This window comes from Euleptes europaea, chromosome 11 (assembly GCF_029931775.1).
Source record: "Euleptes europaea isolate rEulEur1 chromosome 11, rEulEur1.hap1, whole genome shotgun sequence".
NCBI lineage: Eukaryota > Metazoa > Chordata > Lepidosauria > Squamata > Sphaerodactylidae > Euleptes > Euleptes europaea.
Genome location: NC_079322.1, coordinates 579,566 through 606,670, shown reverse-complemented (window position 1 = coordinate 606,670; position 27,105 = coordinate 579,566). Strand labels below are relative to the sequence as shown.

At 48.6% G+C, this 27,105-nt stretch overlaps 1 protein-coding gene across 1 annotated transcript in view; it reads left to right on the top strand.

Moving 5' to 3' along the window:
* The window catches only part of INO80C (INO80 complex subunit C), a 50,323-nt gene that overhangs the window by 21,883 nt on the left and 1,335 nt on the right, over positions 1-27,105 (top strand). The window contains exons 2-4 of the mRNA XM_056857837.1: positions 1,158-1,268; positions 12,467-12,578; positions 21,836-21,903. Of these exons, the coding sequence (XP_056713815.1) occupies positions 1,158-1,268; positions 12,467-12,578; positions 21,836-21,903 (291 nt within the window). The remainder of the gene's footprint in view (positions 1-1,157; positions 1,269-12,466; positions 12,579-21,835; positions 21,904-27,105) is intronic.

The following is a 27,105-nucleotide window of genomic DNA, read 5'->3' as shown; positions in this document are numbered from 1 at the left end:
TGAATACTGGTTAAAAGTGACATTTGAATGCAATTGCAAAGGCATTGTGGTGAGCCAGTGTGGTGTGCCAGTGTGGTGTAGTGGTTAATCTGGTGAACCGGGTTGAACACACATGAACACACATGAACTTATGAAGCTGCCTTATACTGAATCAGGCCCTTGGTCCATCAAAGTCAGCATTGTCTACTCAGACTGGCAGTGGCTCTCCAGGGTCTCAGGCAGGGGTCTTTCACATCACCTATTGGCCTAGTCCCTTTAACTGGAGATGCCGGGGGACTGAACCTGGGACCTTCTGCATGCCAAGCAGATGCTCTACCACTGAGCCATGGCCCCTCCTCAAAGCCAGCTGGGTGATCTTGGGCTAGTTACAGTTCTCTTCGAGCTCATTCAGCCACACCTACGTCACAAGGTGTCTGTTGATTCTCCTTAAAAGGTAGAGAAAATTGGCATATAAAAACCAACTCTTCTTCTTCTCTTTGGCCCCTTAGACTGCAATTCTAAGCACTTTTTCTAGAGAGTAAGGTTCATTAAACTCGGTCTTACATCTTAGTAAACATGCATTCTGCCTGCTCCAATACACCAGGTGATATTTTTTCTTCTGTCTAGTTTTATTACCATTAGGACAAGGCTTCAGACATTACTCTTTACGTGTGTGTGCATGTGCACACACACACACACACACACACACACACGGAGGGAAGGCGGCGTGGAATAGCCCGATCTCATCAGATTTCAGAACTGAGCAGGACTGATAATCGGACGAGAGACCAACAAGGAAGACTCTGCAGAAGAAGGCAATGGCACAGCACCTCTGCATTTCACGTGGCTTGAAAGCCTCTTGCTGGGGTTGCTATGAGTCAGTTGCAACTTGACAACACTTGTGCATGTGTGTATAATTCCAGAGCCCAATATTTTCAAACTGCTGCACCATGTCCCTTTTCAAACTGCTGCACCATATCTGTACATCTTGTGGTCTACAAAGTATTTAAATCTGTGCACAACTAGGTTTATGGGCAGATAAATCAGTGTGAGCATTTTATGGATGATACAGTCTGTGACCTATGAATGAAGCTTTTGAGGGGGGGTGGGGGGTGGGACTGTGAAACTGCACGTGTTGACTTCCCTAGCCATGAAACGGAATGAGTCTCTTTTTCCAGAGTGCCGGTACAGAGACAGGGAGTGAGAATAAAATGGTGCCTGCAGATTCCAGCACAGGACCAACAGAGACTTCTGGCAAGCCATTACCCTTCAAGGCACCTAGCTTCACTGTAAGTATTCATGCGTACAGATAAGACTTAAATTTTGTTTACTGTATCATGAGTCTTCAAGCCTGGGGCCAACCCTTTAGCCCCTTGACAACTAAGTGTTTATATTTATGCTCCTCCCTCCCTCCCTCCTTCCTTCCGTCATCTTCAGTTTACCCTGTTGATCCTGGCTCTTTGCAACGAATGGCATATAAACATAGCAAGCAGAACAATTTTGGTCATGTGACCAAGGAGAAGGGCCGTGGCTCAGTGGTAGAGCATCTGCTTGGCTTGCAGAAGGTCCCAGGTTCAGTCCCCAGCATCTCTAGAAGGAAAAAAAGGTGATATGAAAGACCTCTCTATCTGAGAGCCAGGAGAGCTGTTGCCAGTCTGGCTGTCAGCACTAGCCCCTATTCAGAACCAATAACCACGACAGGAGACACACTGGTCCAAGGAAGATGGTTTACTGGCAGCATAGGGTTGCAGAGCATACAGGATCTTAAGACAGCAATGGGGGGCATTGGGATACACTTGACTATATAAAAGCATAGAAAAAAGCATTCAGTATTCAGCAGCACAGATCAGGCTCAAGAGATTACTATTTCAAAACAGTCTAGAGATGCCTCCGTTCTCACGGAGTACTGTCAAAGAGTTCAAGAATGCAAAACAATCCTTGGTAGAAAAACGAAACTGAGACACAGGCCTGACATTCTGCTCCCCTTAGGGCCCCCTCCCAGTCGGCAAGGGGGACGGTTTATCGGGGTAGGTGGTGGGGAAGGCGTGCACCAGATTTGGGGCGGAGACATCTCGTGCTTTCACCCACTCATCATAGGCAGGGGGGAAGTGTTTCCAATGAACCAGATACTGTAGAGACCCATGACGTATACAAGAGTCCAGAATCTTAGAAACCTCGAAATGTTCCTCCCCCACCACCATCACAGGCTGCTCAGGGGGCGGTTCCGGGTGCCAATATGAGGAGGCAACATGGGGCTTGAGGAGACTAACATGGAAAACAGTGTGGATACGTCTCAGGGTTTTCGGAAGAGCCAGTTCTACAGTGACAGGGTTAATTATCCGGGCGACGGGGTATGGTCCCACGTACTTGGCACTGAGTTTAGGGCAAGGCCGGGTGGACCGCAGATTCTTGGTGGAAAGGTACACTAGGTCACCCACTTGAAAGTCTTTACTGGGAGAACGATGCTTATCTGCTTGAGCCTTGTATTTGCGCTTGGCCCTGTCTAGATTTTTTACTAGCCAGGGCCAGGTGTTGCAGATGGCCTGAGTCCAGGCATCCACCTCGACACTTCCCTCCACCCCCGTCATATCCACATGAGTAATGGGGCCAAAATCCTGACCGTACATTGCATAGAATGGAGTAAAACCGGTAGACTGATGCACAGCATTATTGTAAGCATACTCTGCAAAAGGCAACAACTCAACCCAATCATCTTGATGGTAATTGACATAACAGCGTAAATAACACTCCAGGACAGCATTAACACGTTCAGTTTGCCCATCCGTTTGGGGGTGATAAGCACTAGACAAACCTTGCTCCACCCCCACCAACTTGAGAAATGCCTTCCAAAATTTAGCCACGTAGCTACTTCTGCGGTCGCAAATTATCTTACGCGGAAAGGAATGCAGACGGACAACATGTGACAGGAAAAGGCGAGCCAACTTGGGGGCAGATGGAATGCCTGCACATGGAACCAAATGTACCTGTTTGGAAAATAAATCAGTAATAACCCAAAGTACAGTTTTTCCCTCACTAAGAGGGAGGTCAGTCATGAAATCCATGGCAATCACTTCCCAGGGTCTGCTGGGAGTTTCCAGTGGTTGTAGGAGTCCCGGAGGCTTACCCTGGGATCGTTTGACAGTGGCACAAATAGGACAACTGCGAATAAAGGAATCCACATCCGTACGCACGCCCACCCACCAAAATTGCCTGCGTAACAAGTGAAGGGTCTTTAGGAAACCAAAATGTCCTGCCGTTTTAGCTCCATGAGCTAGTTGTAGGACTTCCCTTCGAAGCGTTTTAGGCACATATAGTTTCGAGTCCTTGTACAAACATCCACTCCTTTCAAGCAAGCCTTGGGATAGAGTTTGAGCAGAGCGTTCAGCCAGGCATTGAGCACGAAGGGAGTCCAGGAAGGAACTGGGCAGGATCACTCCCCCCCCCCACGGCAGAGGAGGAATCCAGAGTCGCCGGCGGTGGCGATGGAGGGGGGGGGACTTCGGGTGCTGCGGAGTGCCGGTGACGGTCGGCGCAGGCTGATCTGGAGGGGGAGTTGTTCTTTAGCGCCCGCTGCTCTGCCGTCCATTTCTTGAGTCTGGGATTGGAGCAGAGTTTGGGATCGAGTTTTTACCGCCAGGACGGGCAGAGCCCCTTTGTGCGCCGGGGTGAATAAAGAGTCTGTGGGACGGTCTATTTTTACTGGATATTGGGACAATCTGGAAAGAGCGTCAGCAAGCACGTTCTGTTTCCCAGGTACATGTTTAAGTACAAAACGGAATTGGGGAAAGAAGTCAGCCCAACGCTGTTGTTTCGCGGACAGTTTGTGGGTCCTGATCGGTCCAGACCTCAAAGGGGACCCCGGACCCCTCCAAAAACTGCCTCCATAGGGTTAGGGCATGATGTACAGCTGCTGCTTCCTTCTCCCAATTGGCCAATTCAATTGAGCGTGCGCAAACTTCCTGGAAAAGTAAGCACAGGGGTGGAGAAGACCGTCAGCCCCCCTCTGGAGAAGAGCCCCCCCCATGGCCACATCGGATGCATCTACTTGCACAACAAACATTTGGTTCGGGTTGGGGTGCTGCAGCACCGGTTCGGAAGTGAAAAGTCTTTTGAGGGTTGCAAAAGCGGTTTGACATTGATCAGTCCAAAGTACCTTGGCGGTGGGTAACGTAGCTGAGACTCCTTTACCTTTAGTTTTAAGGAGGTCGGTGATTGGCAGTGTCACTTGAGCAAAGTTGAGAATGAAACCACGGTAGAAATTGGCAAAGCCTAGAAATTGTTTCACTTGCTTACGGGTGGAGGGAGGCGTCCAGTCAAGAACCGCTTGCACTTTAGCAGGGTCCATGCTGAGGCCCCGATGTGAAATGATGTACCCCAAAAACGTTAGTTGTTCTTGGTGGAACTCGCATTTAGACACTTTAGCATAGAGTTGATGATCACGGAGAAGTTGTAACACCTCTCTGACCAGAGTAACGTGTTCTTCCATGGATTTAGAATAAATAAGGATATCATCCAGATAAACTACCACGCCACGATATAATAAGTCATGGAGAATCTCATTAATGAGTTGCATGAAGATTCCCCGGGGCCCCCTTTAACCCGAAAGGCATCACCAGAAATTCATACATGCCGAAGCAGCTAGAAAAGGCTGTAAGGGGTTCATCCCCGTCTCCAATCCGAACCCGGTAATAAGCCTCAACCAAGTCCAATTTGGTGAAAATACGCCCCTCCTGAAGTTGTCCCAAGATGTCCGAAATCAATGGGATAGGATAGGCGTTAGTCTGGGTAACTGCTTTGAGTTTTCGGAAGTCTATACACAAACGCAAATCACCTTCTTTCTTACGGACGAAGAAAGCGGGGGCTGAATTAGGGGCGGTTGACGGCCGAATGAACCCCCGAGCAAGAGTTTTATCCAAAAAGTCTCGTAACACAGCGCGCTCGGAGACGCTCATAGGGTAAATCTTGCTTTTGGACAGTGTGCAATCTTTCACAACTTCAATGGCACAGTCCGTGGCACGATGGGGGGGGGGGGTAAGGCATCGCATTCTTTCATGTCAAAAACATCTGCAAAGTCTCGATATACTTCAGGTAACGGTGGCGGCACTACTGCATCAGAGGTTAAGGCAGGCGCGGGTGGAGGGACAACCGCGAGTTCGCGTCGGTGTTATTCACATTTAGGGCTGGCGAACGTAATTGTGTCAGCGTCCCAATCTATGTAAGGGTTATGACCCTTAAGCCAGTTAATTCCCAAAACAACTTCGTATCGGATGGGAGCGATGGTAAAGTCTATTTGCTCCCAATGGGAACCGATACCCATCGCTACTCCCCGTGTGCGACGGTCGACTGGCCCCCCCTCTAAACTGGCTGCCGTCCATTTTGGGCGAATTGGACGGGGGCCGGTAGTTCTTCGGATTTGACTTTTAGGGCTGCAAATGTGGCCTCATTAATTAAAGTGCGTCCGCAGCCGGAGTCTATGAGAGCTTTGACACGTATTTGGGGGCCCTTCTTGTAATTTTGTAGCACTACGTCCACATAAACAGTGTTTTCCACTTCACTCACCTTGACAGGAGCCTTGGGTTTTGCAGGAGATTCTGCAGGGGTCTGTGGGGACGCTCCACTCACCACAGACCGTGTCCGTTTTTTGACAGGTCGAGAGGAGCTTCCAGATTAAGGGCTGGGGAATTCCATTGATTATCCTCGTCGGAAGAAGGAGAGCTGTCCCCCACTGGGGCACTTGTAATCCGGGACCCTACGGGGTCGATTGGTGCAGGGAGGTTAGACGATTCTCCGACGTGGAGGGTGTGGGTCGTCCCTGCGCTGCGGGCGGCCGCGGTGCCTCTGCGTTGAGGCCATCCTCGAGCGCGAGGCGGCATGCTTGGGCAAGTGGTCTCAGGGCGTTGAGGGCAAGCCGCTACAAAGTGACCCATTCCCCCGCAAACGAGACAAGCCCCTCTCTGGAAATGGGTCTCGCGATCCGGAGGGAGCCGGGTTGGTCTCTGCGGGTGGAGAGTTGAAGGTTAGGTGGGCGGCTTTTGTCCGCCTTTCTCCTTGGCTCTATTTCGGACTAGCGAAACAAACCGCCGCCGGCTTTCAACTTCCTCAGCCAGCAAAATCCAAGGGTGTCTGGGTCGCCTCGCATATAAGACCAGTTTAAAATGTCTGGGTGCAATGCTTCGCGAAAGTAGTGGATCAGGGTAGCTTCTGGCCAGTCCACTATCTTACTCGCGAGTCTTTGGAATTCATCTGCTGTGAGCCCTTGGCCTAAATCAGAACTAAAAAACCACATCAGAGACAGCCAGGTCCAAAAGAAGCTGGTTTTTACTTGGTCTAAATAGGACTACAGAGCATGAAGAAAAGGTGACAGCAATGGCTTTTGCTGGCTTGAACTTGGTAATATAAAAGCATGAAAACACGTAAGAGTTTACAGAACACAAACAGCACTGTGGTTCACACAGCTTCAAAGTCAGTTTGGTATGCATAACAATCCTTGAGCTGTTGAGTCTGGACAGTGAGCAGGAAACGAAAGCAACTGAGATACAGGCCTGACATTCTGCCCCCCTTAAGCCCCCCCCCCCCGGCTTGGTAGGGGGATGGCTTGTCCGGGTAGGCGGTGTGAAAGGCGTTGACCAGATATGGGGCGGAAACATTCTGTGCACGTACCCACTCATCGTACGCTGGGGGAAAGTGCTTCCAGCGAATCAGGTATTGGAGAGATCCATGCCGTATACGGGAGTCCAGGATTTTTGACACTTCAAAATGCTCCTCCCCCCCACCATCACGGGCTGCTCGGGAGGCGGGTCAGGGTGCCATTCCGGAGAGGCGGTATGAGGCTTGAGGAGGCTGACATGGAAGACTGGGTGTATACATCTTAAGGTTTTAGGGAGAGTAAGCTCCACGGTGACAGGATTAATAATCCGGGCAATGGGATATGGCCCTATATACTTGGCACTGAGTTTGTGGCAAGGACGAGTGGACCTCAGCTTCTTGGTGGACAGATACACTAATTCACCAATTTGAAAGTTCTTGCTAGGAGAACGATGCTTATCTGCTTGCGCTTTGTACTTGCGCTTAGCTCTGTCAAGATTGCTCATCAGCCAGGGCCATGTGGTACGGAGAGCATGTGCTCAAGAGGCTACGTCAGGATCCCCCTCCCCCTCGGGTGCTTCTACAGGGGCAAGAGGACCGAAGTCCTGACCATACACAGCATAGAATGGGCTGAAACCTGTAGATTGATGTACAGCATTATTGTAAGCATATTCTGCAAAAGGCAACAGTTCTACCCAATCATCCTGGTGGTAATTGACATAACAGCGTAAATAACATTCTAACACAGCATTGACACGTTCAGTTTGTCCATCCGTCTGGGGATGATAGGCACTAGATAAACCTTGCTCCACCCCCACCAACTTGAGAAAAGTTTTCCAAAACCTAGCAACAAAACTACTTCCACGGTCGCAGATTATCTTACGCGGAAACGAATGCAGCCGGAAAACATGTGACACAAAGAGGCGGGCCAACTTGGGGGCGGAGGGAATACCCGCACATGGAACCAAATGTACCTTTTTGGAAAATAAGTCAGTAACAACCCATAGTACAGTTTTGCCCCCGCTAAGTGGGAGATCCATCATAAAATCCATGGCAATTACTTCCCAGGGCTTGCTGGGAACTTCCAGCGGTTGCAGCAGTCCTGGGGGCTTGCCTTGAGATCGCTTGACCGTGGCACAAATGGGGCAGCTGCGAACGAAGGAGTCCACATCAGACTCCTGCAGTTTTAGTTCCATGAGCCAATTGCAGGACTTCTTTTCGAAGTGTCTTAGGCACATACAATTTCGAGTCTGTACCAACAATCACCTTGCTCAAGTACACCTGGGGGCAGGGTTTGGGCAGTGCGTTCGGCTAAGCATTGAGCCCGAAGGGAGTCCAGGAAGGAGTTGGAGATGATCAACCCCCCTCCTTTTGTGGTAGAAGGAGAACCAGGAGCTGGAAGGGGGGGAGAAACTGGTTGTTGAGCTGGCACATCCTGCTGAACTGGTGGGTGAACTGGTGCGGCGGGTCCAGGAAGAATGGGCTGCGCCGGAGTCACCTGCGCCCGCTGTAATCTTTCGTTTTCCTGGAACAAACGTTCCATTTGGTCCTGGAGACAGTCTACACGATCGTATAACTCCCGATTTTGAGCCCGTAACAAGTGCACCTCGTCCTCAGGTCCACCCGTACGATGTGCCCGGCTGGCCCGGAAGCCCGTGGCCCATTGGGAGCCGTCCCCATACAAGTCCTCCTCATCAGAATCGTCAGATCCCCGAAGTCGTTCTGCGAGATGCCGCGTGCGTTGGGCGGTGCGGGACGGGGCAAAAGCCGGGGAAAACGTTAGTCCCCACGAAGGGCCGGTTCGACCGGGGTCCTTGGGGCGCACACCCGCCCGTGCTCGTTCCGCAGCTAACTGTTGCTCCCTTTCCCGTGCGGCCTGAGCCTTGGTTGCCGCCTCCCCCACTTCTCTTTCCGCGAGAGCTTGGGCGGCTTCGAGTTTCAGGGCAACATCTGCGGTCACAAGCGGTAGAAGTTCTTTTTCCAGGAGGGCGAGGAGCGGTTTGGACTCCCCGCCCAACAGCGGTTGAATCTGGACCGCTAGCGCAGGTGCATTAGCCCCGAAAGTTGGGGACAACAATTGTGATAGAGTGGCTACCGTAGTATCCTTGGTTAGTTCCACAAATAGAAGCGCTGTTTGGATAGCGATCCGTTTTGCCTTTGCTTGACAGCTGCATTCGGCACCAAAGAAAAACTTGCCGGTGGGGCTCCTGCCATGGCTCCTGTTGAGTGAGTCTCACGAGCAATAAGTTTATCCAACAAACCGGTTAGTATTTGTAAATCCTCCACCGCCAGTTGGGCATCATCCACCAACCGATCAAGGGCTTGGAGATCTAAACAGGTGTTGGCATCTTCAACGTTAGACATCCAAGGAGAAGTCACTAGAGAACGCCACTGGGTCTGTATTAATCCATGTAGGCGACTAACTTCAATGCTAGTCCTGCTCAGCTCAGCTACAACGTCCCGTACGAGATTGGGATCGTCTTCCAGGGTTCGTCCAGGGATCACAACCCGGGGGCACCAGCCCCTGACGATTCATTCGGAGAGCGCTCTCCTGGTTCCCATCCGAGTGGCAGGCGAACCCTCCAGGGCTCCAGCCTGACAGGGGAAAGGTAGATTGAGACAGCTGTCACAATGTAAGCCCTTGGTCCAAATGAACCAGAAACCACGACATAGACAATCAGGTCCAAAGAAGCTGGTCTTTACTGGTCAAATAGAATAACAGAGCATAAAGGTGACAGCTATGAGGCTGCCTGGCTAAAACTTGGCAATATAAAAGCACTGAAACTGTGAGAGATTACATTTCAAAAACAAAGCTGTGTTCCCAGGGCTTCAAACAGAGTTCCGTAGGCATAACAGTCCTACTGTGTTCCCAGAGTTTCAAACAGAGTTCAGTAGGCATAACAGTTCTTGGCATAACAGTCCTTGAGCCTGGTCGGCGGGAAAGCGAATGAGGTTTTTGAGGTACGAGCTCTCAAGAGCCAAAGCTTCCTTCGTCAGACTCTCAAAAGCTCATACCCCCCCCAAAAAAAATCTTGTTCTCCAGGGTTCTGTGTGTGTGTGCATGCTGTCAAGTCACAGCTGACTTATGGCGACCCCGTAGGGTTTTCAAGGCAAGGGACTTTCAGAGGTAGTTTGCCATTGCCTGCCTCCGCGTGGACTGAGGGAGTTCTGTGAGAACTGTGACTAGCCCAAGGTCACCCAGCAGATTTCATGTGGAAAGGTAGGGAATCGAACCCAGTTCACCAAATTAGAGCCCGCTCTAATTAGAGATTAGTCTAGGGTTCTGTTGGACTCAAATCTAGTTGTAATAAGAGCTCTCTGTTTCAGTCTTTTTTTTTTAAGTAGAAGAAAAATATATTTTTGAGAAAACTTCCTATACTGAGTATAATATTTCCCCCCAATATTTTTGTCCTGATCCAGCTAGAAAGAATCTGCATGAAGAAGTGTTTGCACATGTATTCTGAGCTGGACGGGGGACCATATGTATAAATGGATGTTCCCCCTTTGATTTAGCAGTTGGATTTCACCGATGTCACCGATGGGGGAAAAAACGGCAGCTGCTTGGGGAGGGAGGCAGGCGCAATCTGAGTCCCGCTTTCCTGCTTCTCCCTCTCGCAGGATATCTGCGCCACCCCTTTCACCTTTCTTCTACAAGTAAAGCAGGGATGGGCAGAGGGGGCTTCTCAGCCAACTGCACAGAGTCCTGGGCTTGCAGCCAGTGAACATGGCGCTCAGTCCAGGGTGCTGGTCATGGCCTTTAAAGCCCGTCACAACCTGGCACCCACATATTTGAAGGACCGCCTCCTCCCATCTGTCCCCGTGTGCCAACTGCGGTCATCAGGCAGCCATCTGTTGGCCACCCCACCACTCAAGGTGGCCTGGGTGGCTTCAGCACTACAAGGCCGGCCTGTTTGCCAGGGGGCAGGGGGGGTGTCGAATGAATGGCAGGGAATCTTTTAAGGGAAGGAAGGGGGAGAGATTTGGGGTTTGCTATTTTTGCTTTTAAACTGAAAATGTTTTTAGCTATTGTTGTAAGCCGCCTGGAAACCAAGAGGAAAGGCAAGATATAAATGTTTTAATAAATAAATACTAATCAATATCTAAATAGCACACAGCTCTCTAGGGCCCAGGTGCATAATAGGCCTGACAGCCCAGAGTCACTAGGGGAAGGCGCCAGGGGACCAGAGGGCCTGTTCTCGGGCTGGTGTGGTTGGAGTCAGTTGGCAGGCGACACACGTCAGCTGGGCTCAGGAGCAAGGCAGGTGGAGGTGAGCCTGTCACGGTCTCTGACATAAGTATGGTATTTTGTGTACATGTGCAGAATTAATACCCTGTAGAGCTTGAACACATCATGCAAACTGAGCCACAAGCTGCAGAGGTTTGTATAATGAAAAGCCTGGGTAATGCAAATGTCCTTAGGACAGGCTGACAGAATTCTCTCAAGGTCAGCTCTTTCAAGAGCTAACTAACTAACTAACTGGTCTTGTCCTTGAAGGGAGAAGAACAGAGCACTTTTCATTATCTGTCAAAAAGATGTAACTAAAATCACCTTTTCTGACTCAGCTGCCAGCTGAATTTCAAAGGCAGAACAATTTTGCCCTTCTCAAGGTCTACTGAAGATATCTTAATGTACTGAGAGTGCATTAATAGCTTAAACTTTGCTTTTTATAACTTAAAGGCATTAAAGATTCCTGCAGTCCTATCAAAGATATGAATAATATGCTTTCTTGCCTTCTGTAACCTTGCTCAAGACTATGTGTTACTAACAGATGGTCACAAAGTGACAATGTAAGCAATTTTGTTTTATGAGTTATACAGTTAAATATTGTGCTACAGATTTCTAAGTAGTCTCATTTAATGCGTATTGTCCTAACGAAGAGGATGGTATAAAAATTAAGTATATAATGTGATCATGAAACTCAGAAATGAGTGTTTATACTTTAAGCAAAATAGACTGAAAGGAAAGGAAGCCCATATATGGTCATGGGGAGCTGAGCAGCTGTAACTATGGCATTACTGCACTGCTCATGATATCTGATAGAGGGAATAAAAGGTATCCCTCTTGAGGATAAAAAAGTTTTCTGAAAGTGGGGATAAAAGATTTCTCTTCACTCTTAATGAGTTTGAAACAGTATAAATACAGCCACAGTACAGCCAGAGAATCAGAACCTTCCAAAAGGCTCTCAGAAAAGGCTGACTGGTATGTATGGCTTAAATACTTTACTCTAGACTTTGTGAATTAGATACTTTGAACTGAATCAGAATAATTTGACTGTTATATTTTAGAAGTTGGATTTTAAAACTGAATAGTATGTAAGACTTGCCTGCTTTTACTGCATACATTGTAATACATACATTGTATTTTGACAAGAGTTTTTATAGAAGTGTTAAAGACTTGATAATCTGTATTTACACATATTTTACTAGAAGTATATCAATAAAAAGACTTGCTTTTTAAAAGTAAGAAAAGTTGTTGAACAGCACGACCCGCTTCAAGCCATGGCCAGAGGCTGCCTGGCTGCCCGGAGGTTTTCTGCCCTACCTGTGATCAGGGCTGAGATTAGAAACTAATCTGCTATGCACGGGATTATTAGGGTAATGAAAGGCATAGGACCGGCATCTGGATGGGCAGATCCTGGGAGAGCCCTGCATCTTGTGGTCCCAGCAACCCTGACTTTAAAAGTATATGTCTTGCATTCGTTCCGCTCATACTAAGTTATGACACAGACCAAAATTTGCTCCTCTGTTGCATTTAAGAAGCAAACAGCCAGCATTCGTTTAAGTAAATAGTTGGGACAGTTTTTGCGATTGATGCTGCACACGAAATAAAAATGCCAATTTCAATGCAGTTGTTTGCAATCTTTCTCTCTCTCTTCCTCTCTCTCTCTCTCTCTCTCTCTAGCACTCTGGCATTGGGGGAGCTGCAGCTGGAAAGAAGAACAGAACCTGGAAGAACCTGAAGCAAATCCTCGCATCGGAAAGGGCGTTGCCATGGCAACTAAATGATCCCAGTTGTAAGCTGCTTAGATGCTTTTCATGTATTTATAAATAACAACTTTCTCAAAAAAACGAAACAAAAAGAGAACAGTTTTCTCTGTGGGACAGAGATGGAGGCCACACGGGCTTGGTCAATCGGGGACCAGGGAGATGCTCTCTGCCATCAGAACAAGCCGTGTAGGACTGGACTGTACATGTTGCTCAGGGCAAGAAACGGGAAAGCACATAAGAACCAGTCCTGGGTTACTTCTTCACAGGGCCATTTGCCTCTGCATTAACCTTGATTGTTGTGTGCTAATTCAGAGCCCATTTTGTCTCCTAAAGGCAGAACTGCTTTTTTAAAAGATGAGAGACAAATTCATTGAAGATCACAGTATCAACAGCTGGTCTCTGGCGCTCTTGCTCCTCGCACCCCTGGAGGCAGGCTGTTCTCCCCTGAGGCATCCTGAGAAGTGGGTTGTTTTCCCTCTCCAAAGACTTTGACTTCCTGTCCCCCTTGGCGGGAAAACAGCCTGCAGGAAGCCAGTCTTTGTCCTGCCTCCACGGGTAGAGCAGCAGCTTTCGCACAGCTCCGTGCTTCTCAGTTCATAGTTGTAGTTAGGAGAGATTGTGTTTGTCTTCTTCACCCTGTCAGATTCTGATTGTAAGTCATGTATTTGTTTTCTCTTCGTTGTCATTCCCTACTTGTTCCCTTCCTACCCCCCCCCCCAGTGTGTGAGTATTCCTTTCGGCTTAGAGCCGAGAGGAATTCAAAATGGCCGACGCCATTGTAATCAGGGAGGACGACCTCCTCTCTGAAAAAGACTATCAAAGTGGGCTGGTGCAAACCTCCCACAAGACGACCGGCTCTCCCAACGGCCGCGATTGCGGACCCTCACGGACCCTGCCGCAACCTGCTGAGCCGCCGCTTGAGGGGTCATCCCGGGTGCAGCCTAAAATAAAAAAGGCGCAAAAAGCCGCGCCGCTGCACCAGGGCGCTAAGAAAAAGAAACGCGGCACTAAGCTGAGCGCCGATCAGAAAGCCGTGCGGAAAGCCGAGCGGACCTCGCTCGCCTCTTCTCGCGGGACACAAAATCCGGTTCCCAGCGTCCAGGCGGCTTCAGAGTCAGCGGCGGCGTACGATACCAACCCGGCAACTGGTAACACAGCGGCAACGGGTTTTTTACCGCCGGGAGATGGCACCCCCCCCCAGTTGGCGGCGGGCGGCCATTTTTTATCTTGGGAGAACGCAGATGACCTTATTAACTGTGCCCTGCAGCGCCAGTGGTTAGCCTTTCAAGCTTACCAGGCGCGTTTGCCCCCTAATCCTTGGATGGCTCCGGGTATTCCCCCCCCCTCGGGACTTACCCCCCCTCCCCAATAGTTAGATCTAATATTGAAAAATCATTGGAGCCTGGTTCCTCAGCGATTCCTAGATTATCCTCTTGGCCCACCAAGGCAGCCATGAAGGCACCTATTATTAACACTGGGGACTCCTTGGCAAATATATCCAAGTCGACCTCTTCTTCACTAGAGGTTGAAAATGGAGAGAATGAGGAGGGGAAGGAAAAAGAGGAGGGCGAGTTTGACTCGGATGAAGAATTCCTCCAGCCTACAGAACAACATAATAGACTGTTCTCAGGGGAGGATTACCAGGGGTTGTTGGCCAAAGCCATTCTGGCTTTAGACCTAAACGAGGAGATGGATTCCACAGAGGAGCCCAAATCAAAATGGAAGCAGGGAGTTAAAGAGGTTTTTCCCAGATAGCAACCTCGCACTAACTTGGTCCCTTTCCCTGAATTTTTTCAAAGGGCAGTCAGGGAGGAATGGGACAAGCCTTCATCTAACAAACAGGTCCCTCCTAATGTTAAAAAATTATACACACTAGCACCTCATGCCATGGAGATGCTAAAGGTGCCACTAGTGGACGCACCGGTAGTGGATCTCCAATCACCAGGCCTAGTGCCAGAGCACTAGGTCCTAAGCGACCAATTGGATAGAAAGTCTGACTTTTTAGCAAGGAAGGCTCATGAGGCTTCTGCATTAGCGATTCAGGCCAGCGCCACCACACCAATATTCGCCAGAGCATCATATCTATGGATCAAAAAGATTATGCAGCTGGTTTCTGAGGATAACATTAGGGCACTCGGAGGTCTGGAGAGAGTACTCAATGCTACCTCACTCATGGCAGACGCTTCACTCGACACTATGTCGTTCGTAGCTAGATCAATGGCCTCGGTCACCACCCTCAGACGGGCCCTGTGGCTAAGGGTTTGGCCGGCTGACCTTAAGGCCAAGACCTCCTTGATGTCATACCCGGTGAAAGAAGGTCGCTTGTTTGGTGAAAAACTAGATAGTATTCTTATAGAATCCAAAGATAAAAAACAGGTTATGCCTATGCAGCTAAAAAAGGATCAAAGATCTCCATTTCAGTCCTTTTGTTCCTTTAGACCATGTACCAGATTTAGAGCTGACTTTCGGAGAGGATCCTGGGGACCATCTAGAGGCTCCTGGGGCACTCGACCTTTCAGAAGAGGAGGTAGATTCCAGAGAGGCCAGGGACCCCAGTCCAGACAGGACAGGGGGGACAAGTTTACCAAAACCAATCAACAGTGACGCCAACCATCCCCAGGTAGGGGGGAGGCTCCAGCAGTTTGCTGCGAGGTGGACTCTGTCCAATCCGGACAAGTGGGTCTCCAAAATCATAACTCAAGGCTATTTTCTAGAGTTTTCAACCTATCCTACAGATCGTTTTCTCAGATTCCCAATCCCTTCCAGGTCAGGGAAACACAAAATTACGCTGAAAGCAATACAACATCTACTCCAAATCAAGGCCATAGAACCGATTCTGGTCCTCCAGAAATGCCAGGGAGTATACTCAATATTCTTTACAGTCCCCAAGAAAAACGGGGACTGGCGGGCCATCCTCAATCCTCAACCATCAACAAGAGGATGGCCCACAAACACTTCCGCATGGAGACGGTCAAATCTACCGTGGAGTCCCTTCTCCCTGGCTCTTTCTTGACGGCCGTGGACCTGACGGAGGCCTACCTCCATATTCCGGTCCACCCTTCCCACAAACGTTTCCTTCGTTTTGCGTATGGAAACGACCATTTCCAATTCAGGGCCCTCCCCTTTGGCCTTACTTCCGCCCCCAGAGTCTTTACCAAGACATTGGTAACGGTCATAGCCGTCCTCAGACAGCAAGGAATCCAGGTACATCCGTACCTGGACGATATCCTGATCTGCGCTCCGACTCTGGACCTATCCAAACGACACACAGCCAGAGTTATTCAGATTCTCCAGGAGCATGGTTACTTATTAAATTTTCACAAAAGCTCCCTGATACCATCACAAACCGCCACCCACTTGGCAGTTCAGATCAACTCAGTATCCAACTCCATCTCCTTAACCAAGGAAAGAGTGGACAAGATTGTCACACTTACTCTATCCATAGCCAGACAGAGAACAGCCAGACTGATGACATTAGCCAAACTCATGGGACTGATGGTATCGTGCATCGCTGTAGTACCATGGGCCAGATTCCAATCACGACCGTTGCAATGGATGCTGAGTCCCCATCAGATAGACATTTCCAGAAAAAGATCAAAACGATAGTTATTTCCCCACAGGTCAAACAGAGCCTACGTTGATGGTCCTCCCCAGCGAACCTATACAAACAAACACAGTATATACACGAGGAGCCTCTACAAATATTCTCAGATGCCAGTCTAATGGGCTGGGGGGCCACCCTAGGGGAACACCTAGCCCAGGGACGATGGTCCCCCCCTGGAAACGACACTTCACATCAATTTACTGGAGCTCAGAGCGGTAAAGCTTGCCTTACGGGAATTTGCTCCAAAAATCAAAAATCATCACATACTTATAAGAATGGACAACATTTCCACGAAAGCTTATCTGAACAAGCAGGGAGGCTCCAGATCCTCCTCCCTTCACAAGGCGGCGGCCACAATCTTCTCATGGGCCCAGATGAACATCCCCTCGATTCGGGCAGAACATATCAAGGGGACCCTCAACGTACAGGCCGATTGGCTAAGCCGCCAAACTCTCGACGAAGGGGAATGGGAATTAGACATTTCATCTAGTTTCAGAAAAATTTGGCACCCCTTCTCTCGACTTGTTCGCTTCAGAACAAAATCACAAACTACCAAGATATTTTTCCAGATTTTTTCATCCAAAGGCGGAAGGCACAGAAGCTCTACTGAGCTCTTGGCCAAAAGGTCTCCTGTACGCCTTTCCACCCATTCCCATTCTTCCCAAAGTTCTCCGCAAAATTCAGCAACAGCATGCCAACGTCATACTCATAGCCCCATATTGGCCCCGCAGACCTTGGTTTGCGAATCTAATAAGAATGTCTTGTCAGGATCCATGGCAGATTCCACCGAGCAGAGCCATACTACACCAGGGTCCCCTGAAACACCCAGACCCCCAATGGTTCTGCTTGACCGCCTGGCACTTGAAAGGCGATCTCTTTTAAATCAAGGGTACTCCATAGAAGTAGTTAATACTATCCTAGAAGCCCGTAGACCTTCCACTAGACGAATGTATAACTCGTCATGGAAAGCGTTCGTTAGATGGGCCAGACGAAAAAAGGTCAATCCTCTCTCACCTTCCATATCCGAAATTCTAGATTTCCTACAAGAGGGAGTACGCCTTAAACTCTCAGCTTCGACTCTAAGGAGACAGGTAACCGCTCTATCTACGGTGTTACCTTTCTTAGATGGCCTTCCTATTTCAAATCATAGACATGTTGCTGCCTTTTTAAAGGGAGTGTCGCAAACTCAACCACCAGTCATTCACAGATTCCCATCCTGGAACTTGAATCTGGTTTTAAAAGCTTTAACGGGTCCCCCCTTCGAGCCACTTAGGACAGTTCCTATTAAATACCTCCGCATGAAGGTACTGTTCCTAACTGCTATCACGTCGGCTAGACAGGTTTCAGAGCTCCGAGCCCTTCTGATTAGGACGGGCCTCTGCGTATTCCATAAAGATAAGGTGGTTTTAACACCAGACCCAACGTTCCAGCCTAAAATCAATTCTCATTTCCATAGGGCCCAAGAAATAAATCTCCCCTCTTTCTGCCCTTCACCATCAAGTGACAAAGAAAAACGGTGGCATTCTCTAGACCTACGCAGAGCTATTCGTATATTCATAGAACGTACAAAAGAGTTTAGACAAACAGATTATATGTTTATTGGGATATCAAACCCTTCCAAAGGAAAAAGAATGTCAGCGGCCTCCATTAGTTACACCCTCAGACAGTGTATCTCAGAGGCATACAAATTGACCGGTACCCCTTTACCAAGGGGAATCACAGCCCATTCACTCCGCAGCATGGCAACATCAGCAGCCTTTGATAAGCAGGCCCCTATAGAGGAAATATGTCGAGCGGCCACGTGGTCTTCAGTATCGACGTTCGTAAAACACTATAAAATTAACGTATGGTCCTCAGCACAAGCGGCCTTTGGTGTAGAGTGCTCCAAAATGTAGTGGAATAATAAGTTACCCACCCATAAGGGAGCTCTATAAAGTCCCACTTCTCAGGATGCCCTTGCCTCAGGGGAGAATGGAGCCTTGGACACTTACCGCAGAGGCTCTTTCTCCTTTGAGGCGAAGGGCATCCTGCCCATCCCAATTGATTAGTTTACGATAAAAGAATTTCTGAGTGACGTATCAAGTGAATAATTTATGTTTTTTCCGGAGTCTGTTTCATCAAGGTTTTTAGTTTCTGCATCATTCTTGTGAGTCCGTGTTCCAATGGTACTGTTTTAGCTAGGCTAGACGATAACTGGCTTCCTGCAGGCTGTTTTCCCGCCAAGGGGGACAGGAAGTCAAAGTCTTTGGTCCTGCCTACCCGGATGGAGAGGGAAAACAACCCACTTCTCAGGATGCCCTTCGCCTCGGAGGAGAAAGAGCCTCTACGGTAAGTGTCCAAGGCTCCATTTGAGAGGGGTCAGTGGTGCCTCCTCGGCCTCAGACCACTCTGGGGGAATCTGAACTAGCCTCTCCCTCAGCAAGCCTGGGAAGCTATGGAGGAACCTCTGGGTTCCTCGAATCACTATTTGAAGGCCACTGGTCCGGCAGGTCACAGGTAGGCATACTCTAACCAGTTTCCTGAGGAACCAATCATCTTGCTGCATGGAAATGTACCTGGCCTGTGGAAAGCAAAATGTGCATAAGGTGCAGGAACCTATTCTCTCCAGGATCAGAGGAGAATGCCTATTATGTTAGGTGCTGTGGAACACAGGCAGGATAATGCTGCTGCAGTCGTCTTGTTTGGGGGCTTCCTGGAGGCACCTGGTTGGCCACTGTGTGAACAGACTCCTGGACTTGGCGGGCCTGGGCTTTTCTTATGTTCTTATGTTAACATAGCAGCATGGGTGCACGGAAAATGCAAGATGAAACCACACGATTTGGTTCACACCAAACAAATGGCAACATATAGTTCGGCCATTCGTGCTTCCCTCACAAACACACCCTGCACGGTCTTGGATTTTCTCCTTTCTCTTCTCTGGCAACTCAAATCTAGAATGACGAGACTAGAATTGGAAATCTTACTCCAGTTCTGATTAGCAAACTGCTATCTCAGTTCAGATGTAACGGCAACGGCCACAAAACAGGGAAGGAGTCTGCTTTGGGGTGGGTGGGGAGGTCATACAAGCCCCTGTAACACCCAACCTTGTTCATCAGAACGGAGCTATTATGTAACAGAAAAGTCGTGCCGTTTTCACACAACTTTATTCAGGATTGTCGAGGAGTTGATTAGCATCTCCTTCATCGTGTGATCCTACATCTCTGGATGCTGGCCAGTTAAGATGTTGCAGTTTTCATAGAGATCACCCTAAGGGACCATTTATGTTGGGCAGCATAACATGATGGCCCACCTCCTCTCACACAACAAGTTGTCCTTAATGTCTGGGGGTGTGTGGGGAATTGCCCACAAGGATGGCGATTCTCAAGCAGCAGTAACATCTGGATCAGGGGTCCCCAGTCTTTTTGACCCTGTGGGCACCTTTGGAATTCTAACATGTGGTGATGGGCGCAGCCCCAAAATGGCTGATTTAGGAGGTGGAGCCAGCCACAAAATGGCTGCCACGGCTTATCTTCAGTCGCACAGCGAAGATCCTTGTGCTGTGGTGGCAGCTTCTGCCTAAGCAATGTTTTCTAAAAATCTGCACAGCCAATCAGAAGCCCTGCCAGGCAAAAGCCCCGCCAGGCCCCTCCCATATTCTAAAAACACTTGGCGGAGCCAGGAAAGGTGTTAGTGGGTGCCCTGGTGCCCACAGGTAAGAACATAAGAAAAAGCCCGGCTGGATCAGACCCAGGCCCACCAAGTCCAGCAGTCTGTTCACACAGTGGCCCACCAGGTGCCTCTAGGAAGCCTCTAGGTACCATGCTGGGGACCCTTGGTCCAGATAATTCCCAGCATACAAAGTAGTACCTTTAATTTTTAGACTAGCAATTTGGTTAGGACAACGGGATGGCAGAGGAAGGTGGATGATTTATTAGACTTCAGATCTTTTGTCCAGAAATAAATCTGCCGCTAAGTGTTCTTAAACTCTGTTGTCACCCTGCCTGCAATGTGTTCCTAGTGTATTGTAACTGACAACTTGCTGATGATGCTATTTGTACTGCCTCTTCACAAATAAACCTTCACATGCCAAAAAAAAAAGAAAAAAAGCATGGTTAAAAATCAAGCAGTTCAAAGATGTAAAAACAGCTGTTCAAGACCATCACTCAGAAGATAGTAATGATGATTAAAAGGAGCTGATCTGCTAGACTGGAAATAACCATAAAATCCATCCCAAAAGCCTGTTAGGGGAAGGGAAGCCACGTGAGCACAAGATAGTTTTGTGGATATGAATGTGTGATGAAATGCAGGGGTTTCAAGCTCCTGCCCCAAGGCCCCCTGTGCCCGTCAATGTGTCTGCATGCGGCTGGGCTGGGGGTGGGGGGCAGAGCTTGCTATGCCTCCTCAGACAGCTCCGGAGCAGAGGCAGTCTTCATTCCTGTGCCATTTTGTAGGTCATTGACTGGGCTTAAAGTGGTACATACTTAAAAGATTTATCTGATTGAAAAGATTACTCTTTACATTTCTTTTTCCTGGACGATAGCATATCTGTCTTGAGCAGTGGTTTTTAGCTAATCTGTAAGAGGCATGTGCCGGAAGCCGTCATTTGCAGATATTACACTGCTGGATACGGAAGAGGGGGGGGCAGGGTCATTTTTGCAGGCGCATAGACCCTTTCTGCATTGCCGTGCACATTAATCCCCACTGGACTGCCCAGAAGCATTTTCAGTGCAAAAGGGGATGCGCCTGCATCCCAGGACCACCAGTGGTTGCCCCTGACTAGTTGTCTGTGGTTACAGCTAGAGGACCCAGGTTTTGCATTCATCTTTTTGCATTTATCTATTTATTTATATAGGAGCCCCGTGGTGCAGAGTGTTAAGCTGCAGTACTGCAGTCAAAAGCTGTGCTCACGAACTGAGTTCGATCCCGACGGAAGTCGGTTTCAGGTAGCCAGCTCAAGGTTGACTCAGCCTTCCATCCTTCCGAGGTCGGTGAAATGAGTACCCAGCTCGCTGGGGGTAAAGGGAAGATGACTGGGGAAGGCACTGGCAAAACCACCCCGCAAAACAAAAAAAAGTTGCCTTGGAAACGTCGGGATGTGACGTCACCCCATGGGTCAGGAATGACCCAGTACTTGCACAGGGGACCTTTACCTTACCTTTTTATTTATTTATATCCCCGTTTCCTCCCCAGTAGAGACTCAAAGCAGCTGAGAACATCATTCTCCTCTCCCCCATTTTCTCACAGTCGTAACCCTGTGAGGTAGGCCATGCTGAGAGTTTGGGCCCAAGGTCACCCAGTGAGCTTTCATGGCGGAAGTGGGGATTCGAATCCAAGTCTCCCAGGATCTTAGTCCAACACTCCATACACTTTCACCACACTGGTGGGGCAGCAGTTAGCATGGTGGACTAGGGCGTGCTTCTCCTGAAGTTTTCTGGGTGACCTGGGACCGTTCACACAATCTCCACAGATTTGACCTTACAGGATTGTTGTGAGGGGAAAGCAAAGGAGGGTGAGAGCCATGCGTGCTACCCTGAACTCCCCAGAGGAAAGGCAGGATAAAAATGTGGTTTCCATTTTTGTATTTATCTATGTTAAAAACTGCTGGTGTGTGTGTGTGTGTGTGTTAAAGTAGCTGTGTGGACTTAGCTGGCCCTACCATTCAATGCCCTTCCTACTGTTCTCTTTCTGGCCCTCCTCCAGACTTCAGTATTGATGCTCCTCCTTCCTTTAAACCAGCCAAGAAGTACTCTGACATTTCAGGACTTCCCGTAAGTATTGTTTTTTCATCTTGCTTTATTTTTCACAGCTTAGAGCTTTAGTTAGACTCTTTCAGTGTGTGTGTGAAGGTGTTTGGCTTCTATGAATATATCTCTAGGGTTGGGGGGGGGATTATCCAAACCACTGTCTGGAAGGAGGCTCTTCCTTAGCTGTGGGTTTCAAACGGCTCTGAGGCACCTTCCAGATGGGAGTTCTTTTTTGGCGGGGGGGGGGGGGGAGGCAGCAATGGCAGCCGGCGGCCCCAAACGACTGTTTTATGCCTCTTTCTTTCTTTATTTCCATTACTTATATTCCGCCTTTCTCACTGAGATTCAAGGTGGAATACACAGTGTAAGTCAATGCGATCAACAGGATTGGTCATCCATTCAGCATGGTAGACAGGAGGAAAGGCAGGGAATAAATGTTTTAATCAATAAATGTTTTATTGAATTGTATTTTATTTTGATGTACGCCACCCCGAGGAAATGCATTTTTTTAAACTGAAAATTGGGAAATCCGGCTGGCTGGCTGACAGACAGGAGCCAGTTCTAAAACTTGAGTCACACTCATTCACAGATGGAAGACTTTCTGAGCAGTACGTGCTGATTCCGTGCCCCGGGGAACTGTGCCAGTTGTTCTGCTGACAGGTGCCAACAGGGAACAGGTTCCTTCCGGTCGCACCCTTCCAAAGGGTGAGGGTGGAACGAGATCTCTGGCAGAGAGGCAGGCCTGGCAGGGCAGGCACAGCTGGGAGGGAAGATGCCTCGAGGGGTGGAAAGTGGCCTAACCGTTCCCTGCCTGCCTGCCCCTCCTCCCCATACCACATTTCCGCAACCCGCCACATTTTTGTTGCAGTTAGTGGGGAGGGGAGGGGAGTGGTAAGGGAGGGAGGATTGACACACCTCTGCTGCAAATCACTGCTCCTTTTAGACTGGAGGTGCCAGGAATTGATCCTGGAATCTTCTGCATGCAAAGCAGATGCTTTGCTGCTCAGCCACAGCCCCTCCCCTTTTCTGCGAGGTACGCTTTTAAACACGCTGCATAATTCCCTCCCCATCAGGTTTGGTCTTCGCTAATATTTTGGAAGACGTCTAATCTTCCAGCATGATATAGTGGTTAAGAGCTGTGGTTTGGAGCAGTGGACTCTAATCTGGAGAACCGGGTTGGTTTCCCCACTCCTACACATGAAGCCAGCTGGGTGACCTTGGGCTAGTCACAGCTTTCTCAGCCTCACACCTACCTTACAGGGTGTCTGTTGTGGGGAGGGGAAGGTGATTGTAAGCTAGTTTGATTCTTCCTTAAGTGGTAGAGAAAGTCAGCATATAAAAACCAACTCCTCCTCCTCCTTCCTTTTTTAATTGATCTGTAGATGAGTGACTGTTGTCATTTTGTTATGGATTTCAATCTATGTCTGAGCAGCCTTTAGAGCCCTGTTGAAATATAAGGCAGGATGTGGTGGAGGAATGTGCTGTCAAGTTATAGCCACCCCATAGGGTTTTCAAGGCAAGGGGTGAATACAGGTAACCACATTGCCTGCCTCAGATATTGTTGGTGGCCTCTCATCCAAGTTCTAACCAGGGCCAACCCTGCTTCGCTTCCAAGATCTGATGAGATGGGGCTAGGCTGGGCCATCCAGGTCAGGGCAATGATGAAGCGCCATCAAGTCTCAACTGACAGCAATCCCGTAGAGTTTTCAAAGTAAGGGATGTTCAGAGGTGTTTTGCCATTGCCTGCCTCTGCATAGCAACCCTGGAATTCCTTCATGGTCTTCCACCCAAGTACTAACCAGGGCCAACACTGCGTAGCTTCCGAGACCTTATGAAATCAGGCTTGCCTGGGCTAAGGTGAGGGCTAAGGCAGGTGAGGGCCTTTAAAATAAATGGAGTTGTTAAGGCACACCATGGGGCAAACAGACCTTTGACTGCCTTCCACAGAGTATTGGGCTGGGCCCTGGGGATCCATTCTGCTAATGGTGGCATCTTCCCCAGGGCCAGCCACCACTCCCTGGTGCACAAAGCTCTTTCATCAGGGGAAGGCCAAGCCGTCAGCAGCACCAGCCCCCAGGATATGCCACTTTTTGCCCTTTTTCTAACCCCAGAAGTTCTGAAAGTTCGCCCTGTCACGTGACACAAAGATGCTGTTTGCTGTTAAGCCTCAATGAGCATCTTTTCTTGCATTTTGTTTTGAATTTCTGGAAGGGGGATTGTTTTTCAATCTACCTTGGAGCACTTCCTATAGAGGACTATGGGCCAAAGACACCTCTTTCTCTTCAGGGTTGCCAACATGCCCGAAGAAAAGTGCTTCATCCCTTTAACTATAGCCTAATGTTTTGAAATGGGCAGCTGAAGCTGTTCATGGCACAGAGGTAAATAACATCTCCTGGTAAATATCGTCCCATCAAGCCCTCTATTAAGGAGGCAGGCCTTTTTTTTCTCCTCTGGGTTGTAGGAACCCTACTTGCCTCTGATAAGAGCTCTCAGCAACTGAAGTGGCCCTTTTATATAGGCAAGCAAGAATACTTACAAAGAGAAGCTCTACATTTAATCTCCTGGTTTCTTCCTAATGGAAAAATACAAGAGGGATATTGTAGCAGTCTATTTTTTTCTTAAGTGTTTTTACTCCACTTTTCTCCCCAGTGGAGACCCAAAGTAGCCTATAACGCACTCTATGTGGGGGCTGCCCTTGAGAAGTTTTTGGAAATGTCAATTGGTGCAGAATGCTACAGCCAGGATATTAACTGGTATGGGTTGTAGGGACCATCTCACGCCAGTCTTGGCCCATCTACACTGGCTCCCAATTTGTTTCCAGGCACAATTCAAGGTCTTGACATTCAAAGCCCTGTATGGTTTGGGTCCAACATACCTGAAGGATTGCCTACTCCCATGTGAACTTGCCCAACCACTGGAGTCACCTTGGTTGGCACTGCAGCAGGGGTGGGAGACAGAAGCTCAGTCGACATCTCGCAGCTGGCAGACATGAATTCCCCTCTCCTGCTATAAACTGTTGCTGTTCTCTGTGGTGTAGGCTATTGCAAGGGAAGGTGGCATGGTCTAGCCCTATCTTTTCAGCTCTCGGGGAGCTAAGGAGGACTGGTGCTTGGAAGGGAAACCACCAAAGAAGACTCTGCAGAGGAAGGCCATGGCAAAACACCCCTGGGTCTCACTTGCCTTTGAAAGCCCCTTGCCCAGGGCCACAGTGTCTCCAAGGGCATGAGTTGACCGGCATAAGATATGCCCACCAGAGGAAGCACTTGGAGGTCCCTCCTGCAAGTAAGAAGGAGTGGATCGGGCCCCTTAATCTTCTTTTCCTGGTGTGTGATGAATTCTATTTTTAATTAATGGTGGTGTAATCGTTTTGGTGGTGGAAAGTTCACTCAAGTCGCGGCCAACCTACCGGTTTTCATTTTAAGTATAATACAGAAGGTGCAACAATTTTAGAAGATCGAAGTATAGTAATGATGCATATAAATCCGGACAGCTTAATTGCTAAATTCTAAAGCAAAATATAAGTATAATTATCTTTGATTAAAGCCAGACCAATAAATATCATCATATTGTCTGTAAATACTGTAGAGTTTTCAAGGAAAGAGACAGACAGAGGTGGTTTGCCATTGCCTGCCTCTGCATAGCAGCCCTGAACTTCCTTGGTGGTCTCCCATCCAAATACCAACCAGGGCTGACCTGGCTTAGTTTCCGAGATCTGATGCAATTGGGCTAGCCTGGGCCATTCAGGTCAAGGCAAGAGACGAACGGAGGGGGGTTGCCATTGCCTGTCTCTGCGTCGCAACCCTGGACTTCCAGGGGGGTCTCCCATCCAAGTACTAGCCAGGGCCGACCCTGCTTAGCTTCTGAGATCTAATATCAGGCTAGGCTGGACCATCCAGGTCAGGGCTGCCATCATCATACTAAAATAAAATTCAAACATAGCAGTTTTTGTAAGGACTGCTTGCACTTCGTAGACTTCTCCTGACATTCAAAGGGGCGGGGAGTTCACTGGTCTAGCCATGCAGCAGTTATTTTATTCAACATTGGGGGGAAATAGTCAAATGCTGAAACCTCAGCCTCTGCATGAACGTGAATCAGCCTTGTTGCTGTAGCCTCCAATAATGATAATTACATGTACTTTGAATAATACAGTCTGTGGCCCCTTTACCCTGAGTTTACAGAAGAGTGGGACTTTCCCCTGATTGCAATACAGAGCTGTTTCATGTAGCTTATTGGATAATTGGGAGAGAAAATCTCCAGTATAATTTATTTAACAATCTCTGTGTGATAGTTACTGCTGCTGCCAGCATGTAGCGATGGTTCATCCCCTAGACTGAAACCACATGACTGCTGGAGAACTTGTTGAGGCCATGTGGCTTTAGAGCATGAGCTGAAACCATGGAGGAGGACGGGACCGTCGTCAGCTAATTAGCCACGATAGCTGAACGGAAATACTGGGTTCCTATACCAAAGGCTCTTCTGCCCCAGATGAACGCAGAAGACCCATCAGTAGAGGAGTCATCATCACACACAGCAAATGTTATAGTAAATGTGGACAAAATTAGCCAGAGGATCATTTAACCGATAAAGAAAAAGAAGAGTTGGTTTTTATATGCTGCCTTTCTCTACCACTGAAGAAAGAATCAAACCGGCTTACAATCACCTTCTCTTCCCCTCCCCACAACGGACACCCTGTGAGGTAGGTGGGGCTGAGAGAGCTCTAAGAGAGCTGTGACTTGCCCAAGGACACCCAGCAGGCTGCATGTGGAGGAGTGAGAAAACATATCCAGTTCACCAGATTAGCCTCCGCCGCTCATGTGGAGGAGTGGAGAATTGAACCCGGTTTTCCAGATCAGAGGTCACCACTCCAAATCACGGCTCTTAACCACTACACCTACAACATACTGCCATTTCAAGTTTCCCTTTTTTCCTAAATCAGATCAGTGTCTTAGCAGATTGGTAGCCTCCGATTCTGAACTTTGATTTATCTCTCCCAAACCAGCTTCTCTGATCTTTCCCACATTCACTTGTGTGTATTTCCAAATATTGACTGGTTTCTTTGATATGTTACAAAACGTGAACGGATCTGAAGCCAGCGTTTGGATTTGTAACTTCTTCCAAAGCACTCAGAATGGCAAATGCAATGGGTTTGCCCTCCTTCATTTTAGCCCAACAGAGTCCTTGTAGCCTAGGCTTCCAAGCCCAGAGTTACCCTGCCTGTTTCAAGGC